This window comes from Atractosteus spatula, chromosome 7 (genome assembly GCF_055471065.1).
Source record: "Atractosteus spatula isolate fAtrSpa1 chromosome 7, fAtrSpa1.hap1, whole genome shotgun sequence".
NCBI lineage: Eukaryota > Metazoa > Chordata > Actinopteri > Semionotiformes > Lepisosteidae > Atractosteus > Atractosteus spatula.
This window is the reverse complement of record NC_142712.1, coordinates 59,162,336-59,176,526: the sequence shown is the minus strand read 5'-3', so window position 1 is coordinate 59,176,526 and position 14,191 is coordinate 59,162,336. Positions and strand designations below refer to the sequence as shown.

At 46.1% G+C, this 14,191-nt stretch overlaps 1 protein-coding gene across 2 annotated transcripts in view; it reads left to right on the top strand.

Annotated features, from left to right (window-relative positions):
- cskl (c-src tyrosine kinase-like) overlaps nucleotides 1-13,987 on the top strand; it is a 78,907-nt gene extending 64,920 nt beyond the window's left edge. For both annotated transcript variants that reach the window (XM_088921233.1, XM_088921234.1), the window contains 9 exons: nucleotides 1,061-1,280; nucleotides 5,287-5,380; nucleotides 6,215-6,280; nucleotides 6,782-6,881; nucleotides 7,403-7,493; nucleotides 8,546-8,619; nucleotides 9,322-9,517; nucleotides 10,881-10,967; nucleotides 12,941-13,987. In XM_088921233.1, coding sequence (XP_088777359.1) covers nucleotides 1,061-1,280; nucleotides 5,287-5,380; nucleotides 6,215-6,280; nucleotides 6,782-6,881; nucleotides 7,403-7,493; nucleotides 8,546-8,619; nucleotides 9,322-9,517; nucleotides 10,881-10,967; nucleotides 12,941-13,123 — 1,111 coding nt within the window. In that variant the 3' untranslated portion in view covers nucleotides 13,124-13,987. The remainder of the gene's footprint in view (nucleotides 1-1,060; nucleotides 1,281-5,286; nucleotides 5,381-6,214; nucleotides 6,281-6,781; nucleotides 6,882-7,402; nucleotides 7,494-8,545; nucleotides 8,620-9,321; nucleotides 9,518-10,880; nucleotides 10,968-12,940) is intronic.
- Nucleotides 13,988-14,191: the final 204 nt, after the last annotated feature.

The following is a 14,191-nucleotide window of genomic DNA, read 5'->3' as shown; positions in this document are numbered from 1 at the left end:
TCACTGCACATGTTCTTATCTGTACTGAGCCAGCTGAGCTGTTAAAGAGAGGGCTTAGACCACACCGGTCTTCTAGAACTTGTCATATGTTAGAAGTGACTGGTAACAGCTGAATGTATAAAATAATTACTATTATTACTATGATTTAAATTTCGGTTGAAAAACAGAAAGCACTGCATAAGACATTGCAGTCCTTGAGGTACGTTGCTAGTTACAGACATTAGTGTTGGCGTTATAAATCATTAATCCCTTCATTCATAGTCGACTGATTCACTCAGGCTGATCCTGAATTATTTAAGAGCCCACAGCAGCAATATCGATAGAGCACTTAACAGTCAATGAAGTGGGCGGAGTGCTGGTGGGTTTTGACAAACTGAAACACTGCCTGTCCCTATTTCCTCCGCTCTGCCCAACAAGACCTCATGTCTCTCAATCTGCCTGGTTCACAGAGCGGCGGGGCTTCATTTACCCTGTCAGTGTCCGAGCAAGGTGGGCAACGCCTGCGCTCTATTATAGCTTTATCAGAGAAGTGGAGAGAAGTCTAAAATAGCAGTTTGTACCACCTGTGGGAAAGTTAGAGCTAGAGCTTCTTCAGACAGACTTTGTGTGGGGCATTCTAAACGTGTTTTTCTGTTATTGTAAGTGTTTTCTAGCTAAGTCATAACAGAGGTAAGGGAGCTATAAATGTTGGGGACTTTTGTTGGGTTTTTCGGATCTCTTGAATCTGTAATGTTGCTCATTATTACTTTGTTTTTGCTCTAACCTGTAGTGCCTGATCATCTGGGATCGTGGCTGTGGTGGATCTGTGCTCTGTGCTCTCTCCCTGGCCTGGGAGCCTGTCTCTGTGCTCTCTCCTCTCTCCTCTCTCCTCTCTCCCTGGCCTGGGAGCATGCCTCTGTGCTCTGTGCTCTGTGCTCTGTGCTCTGTGCTCTGTGCTCTGTGCTCTGTGCTCTGTGCTCTCTCCTCTCTCCTCTCTCCTCTCTCCTCTCTCCTCTCTCCTCTCTCCTCTCTCCGTGCGCCGTGCGCCGTGCTCACCGCGGTTGTGCTCTCTCCCTGGCAGCTGGTTCCATGGGAAGATCACCCGAGAGCAGGCGGAGCGGCTCCTCTACCCTCCTGAGACGGGCCTGTTCCTTGTGCGGGAGAGCACCAACTACCCCGGAGACTACACCCTGTGCGTGAGCTGCGAGGGCAAGGTGGAGCACTACCGCATCATCTACCACAACGGCAAGCTGACCATCGATGAGGAGGAGTACTTCGAGAACCTCATGCAGCTTGTGGAGGTGAGGAGGGCAGCGCCGTGCAGGCGTGACCACTCTGCCTGTCCAGCAGGCCTGCTGGCTGTATCTTCGTGCTGTGACAGTGCACAAAAGCTTTAAGTGTTAAATATATCTCAGTATTCTGCATTTTTTCCCTCTTCTGTGAAACTGAGTCCTGGACTTTCTCCAAATATTTTAGTTTTGGTCACAGTTAAATGCTACTAGAAATTTGGTAGGGCTCCCAGTTTGGAGGAATCCTAAAGACATTTAATTACGATGAAGTACGTTTGGGAACTAAAACATGAGAGCACTTACTGATGAGAGGAGGCCTTACGGGCCATCTAGTCTGGTAGTTAGTAGTTACTTGATCCAAGGACCCCATCCAGCTATTTCTTGAAAGAAACCAAGATATTGGCTTCAATAACATGACTGGGCAGCTATAAAACCATTAATAGTACCATATTAAATTATTTCATCACGCAGAACTTATTTAAGGGGAGAAACATTGGTCTAATTCCAACAACTTTCAACGTAAGAAGGTGGATCTTCATAAACTATTAAAAAGCAGTGATGCGTGTCTACAGCTTTTTCCAGAAGTGTAGTGCCACTGTTGTTGTTTAGGTGCCATTGTGGTAGAAGAAGTGTTGGCTGTAGCTGCAGAGGCTGTGTTTTTCTAATGGCTTGAGTTCTGGCTGTGCAAGAGACGTTGGCATCCTGCGTGTCCTTGCTTCCCTGCACTGTTTGGAGTGGATGGAGCTTGGGAGGTAGAGAGAACAGAAAAATTGGCGTCAAGTTCATTCTTTTACACTCTTAACACCTCAAGAAACACACGACCGTAGTCTGCCACAGCCTTGCTGATTCTGATAGTAAGCTAAAATTAGCCCGTGTCTATATGCAGACAGCCCAGAACCACATTTCATCAACACCGCGCGCTTTTGATTAATTCCCTCTCTAACCCACAGGGGCGCATGCACGCTTGCACGCTTGCACACATGCACCCATGCACACACACGAGAAGGCAAAAACATCACCTGTATGACAACAGAGCACAGGGCTTAAAATCAGATTGGGTAGAAAATCTGAGAAAATCACTCTCATTCTTTGTAGTCAGGCCTGGCTGTTGTGCTACAGCGATGCCCCATGGTCCCCGAATCGCAGCTGCCGCCCTGTGGCAGTGCCCAGCCCAGAGGCAGCCTCTGTGGCACAACTGCCTGGCTTTCTGACACACCCTTTCGTTTTATTGGTATGAAGAGAAGCAGCTGTTTAGCAGCTGGACTGTTATGAACAGGAATAGGGAAAGCTGTGGTGAAATGGCATATTGCCATTAACTCACACTAGAGGTGTGCAGAGCTTGCAGGAAGTGCCCCTGTGTGTGCGCTTTGTGTGCCTCCAGCAGCCCCGTGTGTGTAGAGAAGCAAAGAGTCATTTACATACAGGGAGTACAGTAACTGAGGGGGAGATGCATGTAAATATCACAGTTTATATGCAAACACTATTCACAACAGGGGTGCATTATCATGTATTAATGTTTAATGATTAATTTGTGTTCCTAAAGCTCAGTGAAAGCAACAATGAATAAAAGAAACCTTGTTATATCTGACACGTGAACACAGAACATTATACTGTATTGTCTTTGGGTTATTTTATATATAAGCCAGTTTAAATGAAATCATATACAGCCTCCTTCATTGTGACAAGTACCTGGTTACACTGATGTTACACTTAAGTTCAGTGTTTACTTTGGATACCTTTAGCTTTATGAATAAGATGGAAAAATAGTTTTTGCCTGCTATGCGTTGTCGTTGTGTCCCGTAGAGTAATTCTGCTTTTTTGCTGTTCTGTACACTTAAAAAAAAATAATGACACATTTTCACAACCTGAGAACAAGTCATGTAATTTTAACGGTGTTAGTGAAAAGATTGTCCAGTTTATGTGACTGAACGAACTGACTTAATTTACACTCTTCTGCTTCTTGGAGCTTTCACAGTCCTGATTTTGCAGGTGGTGTGAAGATAGGAGTGGTTCTCTCTCTTCTTCAGTGTCATTGTGGCTGGGCTGCCATTTTAGTGGAATAGCTACGTGGTTACCTCTGCTGTGGAGCAGATTGCAGTCTGAGCGCAGAGCTGGGGAAATGGATCTTGTGCTGCAGTGTTGCAGGCTGGGCTGCACTGTGGAAAGTCCATGGTTGAATTCCTGAGGCTGCTCCTGAGCTCCGATTGTCCCGTTGAAACCAGACTGGCAGCGCGGAGCCTTCAACTGCTGTGAGGTCCGAGCAGCGACCCAGCTCCCGCGCAGCTGCAGAACTGGGAGAACGGGATCTTGTCACTAGGCTGCTCTCGCTTTCTCCAGGCACAATATCAATTAGAACAAATATGTCTGGTTAGTGGGCTACTGCAAAATTCTAAATCGACCCTTAGAGTCACTGTTTGTTTCATTGCATTCCTGAACGCACCTGCACTTGATTTCCTCGTTGCCTTGTTTTATTTGTGAGCTATCCGTATTTGTTGGTGGTGTTGTTTTGGCTGTGTCTTTGCAGATTTTGATTCCTAGCATCCCAATTATTTAGTTTCTTTGATCTGTATGATTGAGATACTTATAATTGATTTGGTCCTTTTCCCTGGCTAGAATATCATTTTGTAGCTTGATGGCCAGGATTGTGTGATACTGTAATTGAGGTCCTGACTCACTGCTTCCATTCATTCAGTGGGACTGTTCTAAACTTTTTCTGGACCTTCACAAAGTGCAATCCTGAACTACTTAGAACTTGAATTTTGTGCTTCCCTCTGCTGGGTTTAATAGGTACTGCAACGCTAATCTGTCACAGCTTCTTATTTCAAGAATCATATTGTAATCAAAATATGAGGGTGACAAGTGAGGGGAGGTCATTCAGCCCATCTGACCAGTTTAGTCGTTTTAGTAGTGGGTAGCTTATTGATCCAATGATTTCATCCAGCCATTTCTTGTAGGAAGCCAATGCCCCATGGGAAAACATGGAAAACACATTGTTCGATCTTAAAAAAAAAAAGGGAGAAGCTGCTTCTCAAGAGAGAACCACTCTCCCACAAGATGGATGAGGAATGGGGTCAGCTATCTGGAGTAGATCAGTGTTCCTGTGTGATAGGAAATAAACGAAAGCTTTATTTTATACTGTGCTGCCGTTTTTGTACACCTGGGGACAGCTTGACCATTTGTTAAGAGAGTATCTGAGGTGCATCTGATCTGATCAGAAAGCCTGGCTTCAGGTTTAACATGCTGAAGCACCTTGTTTTATTTGCAGGGTAGTCTCTTGAAAGTTAGTCTTTGAAATGAAAATGTTACTTCCTACATGGATTACAGTTATCTCCATTTTGAATTGACTATAAAAATGTTTTACTCTTGTTACTTTAATTTTCACCATGTTAAAGATAGGTTAGGAGTTTCCTTTTCAGGTTAATGTTTCCATTTTTTGTAGTTAAGGAATAAATCCTGTTATCAAAGTTTTAATATATATATAGACAGAAATGTGTAATTTTTCCATAATATTTGAAAAAAAAATCAGTGAATCCCTTGTGAGTTTTGCATGCAAGCAGGGTGTAAATTGGATGCAGGGCTTGTTTGTAAACTCATCTTCATGTGGCCTGTCACCCTCTGGGCAATGATAGGTCAGAGGTGACTTAGCACTGTCAGTGCTGTGTCTCAGATGTCTTTTGATTCTTTCTTCTTAAGTTTTAAATAGGTACTCATGGCTTTGAACATCTATAACTCTGTTTTAAAGAGTTTTAAAATCTTTAGAAAGAAGATGAAATCATCTATAAATGACAAGCCTGATCCTTGGTTTTCATCCACATAGGTGTGGTATTATAGGCAGTTGGCTGCTCTGAAATGTCTGTTTCATCATCTCCCAGGGTCTTTACTATCCTCCTTCATGGCTGTCTGAATGCATGTGTTGGCAGAATGAGAAGTGGAGATTTCCAGACCTGTGCCATCTCTTCTCAGTGTAGAGCTGGCCACTGTTCTTGTCAAACTCATCCTCATCTCTCTTCATTTCCAGCATTACACCAAAGATGCTGACGGCCTATGTACCAGATTGATTAAGCCCAAACTAATGGAAGGAACTGTCGCTGCCCAGGACGAGTTTTCCAGAAGTAAGTCAGCCCACTGTGCCCACATGATGCTGGGCCACTCGTATCTTTAAGCAGCGAAAGGGTATGTGAATTGGACATGACTGGAACATAAGCCCTTCTTAATGTCCAACTGTTGGGTTAATCTCTGTACAGTCATGCTTGTGACTGGAGAGATTTTCTCACAAGTAAAAGTATAATCAACTCGCGAATGGCACTGTAATCTCTGTCTGTTCATGAACATGTTTAGTACTTTAAATATATATTGTCTTGCAGAAATATTTGCTCCCTCCCAATGTCACATTTTGTTGAATTACAATGTATACAAACAGTTTTAAAGTGAATATTTTTTAACTAAATTTGAATGTACAAACTGAGCACTTTTATGGATGAAAACGGCTGCAAAAACTACAGGTAAAATCAAAGTCCTCTACGTGACTTTAGGACCTTACAGAGATAGGTGTATTTATTGTGAAATCATGTGAACCACTGTTGTTAGAGTCCAAAAACTTCTTGAAGCTCTTCACCTGTTTGAGAGACTGCTCTACGGATGTAGCCTGAAGCCATCAGAAATCAGCCACACTGGTTGTGTTTTTTAGCACAGAACTCGGGGGCTTTTCAGATATCCAGTGCAGAAACTGTAGAGGATACCCGGTTAGGTTAGAAGAGGTTAGCCAACACGATCGTGCCTCACCAGCGAAGAGTGCGCAAGAACAGAGGCTCTCTTGTTTGTCGGTGCTTTTGCACTGCAGACACACTTGTTCATTTCTTGTCAGACGAACGTGGGGAGTGGTAATCCGAGTTTTTGTTTAAAAGATGCGGTGAGCACTGTGAGAGACCTGCCTCCTTCTTTTACAGGTGGCTGGGCTTTAAACAGAAAGGAACTCAAGCTCATACAGAGCATAGGGAAAGGGGAGTTTGGAGGTAAGTTTGTTTCCGGGAGGGAGAGATGCTGTGCATGGCGACCATTCATCCTGTTTGCATAGTTTAAAGTCTTGGGAAGAGGCATACAAATGAAAAAAAAATATCGAATGCTAGTAAGAAATTTTGTTAAGTGTAATATTGGTTGTGATGCATATTGTGTTGTACTACATATGCAAGCTAAGGTTTTAAACCAACATTCATACCTATTAATATGCATTTATAATACCTGTTCTTCCTTTTGAATGTATATTGCATGTTTTCAGAATCGGGAGTGTGTTGTACTGTATATTGTATTTAGCAGAGAAGAAGAACTGCCAGTAAAGGATAGAAGGACAGTTGGTAATTGTGCAGAGCAGAAATAGAAACTGCAAATGGAGCAAGCATAAGTCCCACTGTTAGATCTGTCGTGTGCAAAGCCTCAGCTGAAAGTGTGACAGCCGTGTGGCCGGCCGGAGGCCCGGCTGCGCTGCACGCTTGACGGCTGTGTGCCGCTCTTTGCAGATGTGATGGTGGGCGACTACAGAGGGACCAAGGTTGCTGTGAAGTGCATCAAACATGACGCCACAGCACAGGCTTTCATCGCAGAGGCGTCTGTCATGACGTGAGTGTCAGCGCTACAGGGTCTTCTAGGCTGGGGCAGCCTGCCGCTGTGGACTGGAAGATGATGAATTGCATTGATGTGTGAAGGTGTAGAAGCAGGAAGAATATTCATTCACAATTTAAATAAGAATAGTGAAAGGAAATATTTTTCAGACACTTAAATCCATCCGTCCATCTTTTCTGCTAGACCTGGAAATTCCGTTCATTTAGTTTTAAGATTGTATTTCTCCCTCATCATCACCGTGATGACCTGTCATTATGAGAGGTGAGCGGGAGTTGAACAGTGAGTAGAGGTGTGATTAAGCCGACTCTCACAGACCAGCAGGGGTGAGTGCGATGTGTGTAAACAGGGTTGCGTGTGCTTTACGACACGGGGCAGTGTTAGGGGTAGGGGCAGGAGCAGGGGCAGTGTTAGGGACAGGGTCAGGAGTAGGGGCAGTGTTAGGGGTAGGGGCAGGAGCAGGAGCAGAAGGCAACCCTGCGGAACTGTGCTGTGCTGACTGTGCTGCTGTGCCCCTACAGGCAGCTGCGGCACAATAACCTGGTGCAGCTCCTGGGCGTGATTGTGGAGGAGAAGGGCAGCCTGTACATCGTCACAGAGTACATGGCCAAGGTGAGTGGCTGACCGCGGGGAGGGCTGGGGTAGCTGCTTTCCATTAGGACCCTCAACCACACAGCCTCTCATCACAAAAGGGTGCAGACATGCTTCTTCTGAGATACATGATGGTTAACGCTTTGTTTTTTAAGGTGTTTACTTAAGACACTATTCTATTGCCCCCCAAGTACTCATGTTACAGCGGAGCAGTTTCAGTAGGAAGTGCAATCGTTGGCTTTCAAACAAGTATTTTACGTGAAGCTAACCAACTCTAAATACCACGTTCCTCATTTGTTTAGCAGAATCTTTTCTTTTCCCCCCACAGTCAGCTCCTACAGGATATTATTGCTCGATACTCCAATGAAAAATAAAAGTACGACCCAATACTACTTCCTGTTCGGTGGTCCATAGACTTACAGGGATTAGCCATGCCTGTTGAGCCCATGTATGCGACTGGCTTTGCCGGAGCAATCTGTGACCTTGCTCACAGGTAAAGCCCATGACTGTTCGGACTCCAGAGCCCCATTACTCCACTTTGCCACCCTTACAATTGTGAATTACCAATGATGAATCTTCCATTTAAGAAAAGAATTGGAGAGAATGCTCTACGAACAGTACTAGGGTCAAAGTTTAGTCCAAACAATAAGAGCACTCACCAGCCCTGAAAGGGTTCTGCTTGGAGCACAAGCTGAGCCCCACTGTCCAGATGTTTCAGGTGTGACCCTGGGCCACATTGTTAGCCAGCCGTTGCTGAATTCGCCCAAGCAGTGGGGCACAGCTGGCTGTGAATGTTAATTAGCTAGGTCCCCTTGGCCTTGGCAGCATGTTAGTCAGTGCTAAACCAGCTTGCAGCTCATCAGAGGATGGCCGACTTTGATAGGTGAGCATGTTGGTGGAAACTTCTCTGTAGGGCCTCATTATTCCTGTGCAGGAGAGAAGTTAAGATGATTTTATAAACAAATATGCGATTCCAAATTTAGAAGCAATAAGTTGGAGCTGTTGTGCATTGTTAGTGCAGTCCAGTGAAGGAGAGCCTTGCCAACTGTATGAGCAATTTCTGTTTCCCTCAGGGCAGCCTAGTAGACTACCTGCGGTCCAGAGGAAGGACTGTATTAGGAGGAGACTGTCTGCTCAAGTTCTCAATGTGAGTATTTCTGTAACTGTAAAAAAATCAATGGAGAATCAGGTCTTTGTATTCAGGAAGTTGCTGAAGGAGGGCACTTTGACCCCAGTGAAACCTTGCCTGTTTTTTGTTTTATGTTTTACACTGTTGACGTATATAGATTTTATATTCTGTGCAGCTCGGTGCTGCACATCTGTGTTGACTGAATTGCGGCACATTTAGGTTCTGTCTGGGTATTTATAAGCTCTTGGTTTTGCATTTTGGGGTAGAAAATAAATACATAATGTGGTATCTGTCCTGTACGTTTCCTAGTCCTAATGTTTCTGTATGAGAACGTTGTGCCACAGTGTTGCTGTAGGATATCACAGTTTTTGCATGAAGCTCAGAGCAGTGCAGGAAACTGATGAAAGTTGAGTACCTAGGTTTAGAAATGTATTCCTCATGACTGCTTTTATCTCAACTATTGTGGTATAGATTAATTTCACAGGCTATCACTATATATAAATCTTATAAATTGTTTATTTTCTTCTTTTCACTCTGCACCATGGAGTTCATCGGCCCCCACCCAAATCAGTGTTAACCCTGGCTCTTCCTCACCTTGCAGTGACTCCAGAATTAACTGTCTCCTAAGTTGCCATTGTGCAGTTAGAAAGGTTGTGTATTGTCCCTGTTGAGCAGTTTCTTTCCATTGGGCGGTGGCCTGAAGTTCTCCTCTCTTCACAGTGATGTCTGTGAGGCCATGGAGTACCTGGAGGCCAACAACTTTGTCCACCGAGACCTGGCAGCCCGCAACGTCCTGGTCTCCGAGGACAACATTGCCAAAGTGAGTGACTTTGGCCTGACCAAAGAGGCCTCCTCCACCCAGGATACAGCCAAGCTTCCTGTCAAATGGACTTCTCCTGAGGCGCTGCGTGAGAAGGTAAAGAGGGTCAGGGGGTCGTGCGCTGTGGGCTGGGGTCAGGGGTCGTGCGCTGTGGGCTGGGGTCAGGGGACCGTGTGCTCTAGGCTGGGGTCAGGGGGCCGTGTGCTCTAGGTTGGGGTCAGGGGACCGTGTGCTCTAGGCTGGGGTCAGGGGACCGTGTGCTCTAGGCTGGGGTCAGGGGGCCGTGTGCTCTAGGCTGGGGTCAGGGGGCCGTGTGCTCTAGGTTGGGGTCAGGGGACCGTGTGCTCTAGGCTGGGGTCAGGGGGCCGTGTGCTCTAGGCTGGGGTCAGGGGGCCGTGTGCTCTAGGTTGGGGTCAGGGGACCGTGTGCTCTAGGCTGGGGTCAGGGGACCGTGTGCTCTAGGCTGGGGTCAGGGGGCCGTGTGCTCTAGGCTGGGGTCAGGGGACCGTGTGCTCTAGGCTGGGGTCAGGGGTCGTGCGCTGTGGGCTGGGGTCAGGGGGCCGTGTGCTCTAGGTTGGGGTCAGGGGACCGTGTGCTCTAGGCTGGGGTCAGGGGACCGTGTGCTCTAGGCTGGGGTCAGGGGACCGTGTGCTCTAGGCTGGGGTCAGGGGACCGTGTGCTCTAGGCTGGGGTCAGGGGACCGTGTGCTCTAGGCTGGGGTCAGGGGACCGTGTGCTCTAGGCTGGGGTCAGGGGTCGTGCGCTGTGGGCTGGGGTCAGGGGGCCGTGTGCTCTAGGTTGGGGTCAGGGGACCGTGTGCTCTAGGCTGGGGTCAGGGGACCGTGTGCTCTAGGCTGGGGTCAGGGGACCGTGTGCTCTAGGCTGGGGTCAGGGGACCGTGTGCTCTAGGCTGGGGTCAGGGGACCGTGTGCTCTAGGCTGGGGTCAGGGGACCGTGTGCTCTAGGCTGGGGTCAGGGGACCGTGTGCTCTAGGCTGGGGTCAGGGGTCGTGCGCTGTGGGCTGGGGTCAGGGGACCGTGTGCTCTAGGCTGGGGTCAGGGGGCCGTGTGCTCTAGGCTGGGGTCAGGGGGCCGTGTGCTCTAGGCTGGGGGTTAGGAGTCGTGTGTTCTAGGCTGATGAACTAAGGTCACAAGGTTAAGGTTACAAACAAGAAACTCATTTTGTTTAAAGTTGTGGGCTTGTGGGACAAAAAGAGCCCTAGATCAATAACATTTGCATTAAATCGTACTTATCTTTAAAATCTTTATAACGGTGAAAAGTACAAACCTAATGCTCAGTGCCGAGAGCTGGGATAAAGATGGTGCCTCTGATGGCTTCTTGGGTGGAGGAGGGAGATGCTGACAAATTTTAGTCTCTGTCAAAACTTGTCTGGCTGGGGTAGAGCCTTATCTTCTCCAGTATGGTCCTTTGCTGAGTTTTCTGTTCTGTGTGCTCTGTAGAAGTTTTCCACCAAGTCCGATGTGTGGAGCTACGGGATCCTGCTGTGGGAGATTTACTCCTTTGGGCGAGTGCCTTACCCCAGAATAGTGAGTGAACTCCTTCCTGCCACATGGCAATACCACCCCCACTCCCAGGAAAGATTAAATAATCAAAATGCTACTGTTTTGCATTATTTGCTCATTTATTTAAGTGCTTGACATTTAGGTTCAATTCACATCTCTTGGAACTGATGAAGATTTGTCAACTGTTGAGCTGTGCATGCACAAAAGATTGTTGCAAACCTTAGTTAACTCATCTTGCACCAAGGTTGTTCAAAGCACAACACATTTCTTGGAAGTGTGACTGAGATCATCTTTTTAAAATGTAAAGAACAGCAACTTCACAAAGGGATTAGCACTATGGTCTGAAATACATCATTTACTTTATATGAACAAATTCCATTTTATAATTTCTACAGTAACATTTCCATGTTCTGACAGTTCTCTTATCTTCAGTGCTTGAAGGACTGGGGCACTGTGTTTTAGAGGCGTGAAACTCCCTCTCACTTGTAGCAGGGAGAGCAGGGTGGAAAGGCAGAAGCAGAAGCCCCGTGTTAAACCCCTGACACTGGCACGAGGAACTCTGCACAGGCTTCCATTAACAAGCACTGGAGAATGAGTGTGAAAACACCAGGGCTTTTCCTGTATCTTGGATTCAGCTATTTTATTTGACTATGATGTACTAAATGTGTGGTGAGCACTGCATATGGACAAGGACAACACATGGTCTTACACAGACAAATCTGTCACAGGATTGTGAGAAGTTGAAAAAATATTACAACTCCTTGATTGCTCTTAGACAAGTGTAACGCTCCATGTTACAGCTGGTCATGAAGCCGCGAGAGTAGCCTGTATTGAAGGCATCGTCTCACATGTTAATGAAGAGCGATCAGTGTTCTTCACTCTAGTAGCCTCCCACTCCTACAGTCATCAGACCACATCTGGCATTTGCACCTACAGTACAGAGGATGATTCTGCTGTGGCAGGGTCTGCCTTGCATTTATTTAGGACTTTATCCAGCAGAGGGAGCACTTTTCTGACTGCCAGTGCTCACTTGGCTCAATGACTGACAAAGTAATTTAAAACATAAGAGCATATGTAAGGTTTCTGAAAACAAGCCAAGGCATCAGCTTTCACAACAATACTGTGGTGTTTGGGAACTTCAGATTTCCAAAGCATAAGATTTTGGACATAAAAAAACATGGATGAACTTTGGCAGATGAACTGGCCTTAAAAATCCATTTTAAAATGAGTGCACCACATTTGCACAGAACACAAACCTCTTAATAGTTAAAGCTGGCTTATTATACTATATCACAAGATAACAGTACTGGAGTATCGGAAGTAAATAGGTTTTCTGTGTTGGAAAATGTAGCACCGTAAAAACACAAACAATTAAATTACAATAATTTAAATTCTGTCACCTGAGTTATTGTAGTTTTAATCATTAAAAACAGACAAATAAAAATAAAACTTATGGAGAAGCTAAGAAATTAATATCATTTTATCATTTATTTTTGTCTGTTCTGAATTATTTCACTTGATCTTTGGGTTTTAACTCTCTTGATGTCTGGAAAGCAAATGTGTCAGACAGAGCCAGGTGGAAAATCAGACGTCTATAGTAGTTTTCAGGTGAAAAACAGTATTTTTTTTGCATTTTCAAGAGAAAACTGGACATTTTCCATTAGCTTTGCACTCTTGATGCCACACAGGGTAAATGACTGCAGTTTGAATCCAGTGCTTCTTATTAGGAACAGTTGGGCTATAATTCCTGTGCCAGTATTTGTTCATTTATGCTTAATTGTAATATATTTTGTACCTGGCTAATTTTTATATTTTATCTTTGCTCAGGGTGCCATTTACAGTATCTATTGTGCTTTTCAACCTGTTCTATTAGGGGCACTTTAAGTTAACACATGGCGACTGTAATGATACAACGAAACAGTGTACAGTACCAGCAGACACGAGAAGTACCTCTGTGGGCGTGTTTTTACTCTCCTCTCTGCGGTCTGACCCCTCAGCCCCTGAAGGACGTGGTGCCCAGGGTGGAGAAGGGCTACAAGATGGACGCCCCGGACGGCTGCCCCCCTGTGGTGTACGACATCATGAAGCAGTGCTGGACCCTGGATCCTGTGGTGCGGCCCAGCTTCCGGGTGGTGAGGGAGAAGCTGCAGCATATCAGAGCCAAGGAGCTGTACCTGTGAGCCCGGAGCAGTGTGTGGGGAGGAGAGGGAGGGGGCGGGGGCCTGCCTTTCACACACGCGGACCGTGCTGGACGTCAGCAGCTGCTTTCTGGGATCACCCTGCAAAACAGCCGACCCAAGCGTCTTGTGTAGCTTCCCCTCACCTCCCTGTCGTCTTCTCCCTCTTTCTGTACCCGTGGCAAGGATGGGGGGGTGGGCTGGCCTTTTCTTCCACATCTTGTGTCGCTTAAGGAAACTCTTCAGTCGCTCCCCAGGTCGATGTCTTGTTTGAATGCTCGTGACAGCATGCTTCACCCGATGCCATAGTGTTTGTGGATCATTCGCTCTGTGCCAAAGTGCCTCCAGACCACAAGGCCTCCTGCTTCGGTCTCGCTCCATCGCCGTCTCCTTCGCGTCACGGACGGTTTTACTCTTCCGGACGGACTATATATATTTTTTTTATTGTTTTTTTTTAATTGTTTTTTGTTTGCTTTCCTCCAGCCCTCCCAACACAGGCTCCTGTATTTCTACATGTATCAAAACAAATTTTAAAGAACGTTACAATTATAAAATGTACTTCAGCTGACTTTTTACAACACATGAATAAAGAAAACAATATATAAGAGGGCGAAGGAGAAGAGTTGGGGAGTGTTCTGAAAACTATGTGGGGGGGGGGTGGGGGGCTTTTGTATAAAAAAAGATAAAAATGAAAAAAAGACCAAAAGGTTAAAAAACTGAAAGGAAACCTTGCGACCTGTACGTTAAGCTGGGACATTGTGCATGCCGTGTGAGAGGCCTTGAGTTACTGTCAGTGCTATTCTTGTTTATTGTTTCATGCTGCGATGATTATGAATAAACCATTCCATCTGACCAGTTTGGAAAAAAGGGCATCTCGCCAGTGTGTTGTGATTCATTGCAGTCGCCTGGTACGTCGGCGAAGGGGTTTCCACACAGCACTGCTGATCCGGGACAAACCTCCTGTGCAGCTGTGAGTGACACACGGCAGCACTGCCTGCCCACTGGTGCTCACGGCTGCTTCTCTTCTCTCTCCTGTTGGTACTCTTGCCAGGAGAGCTTAGCTTTCTGGGA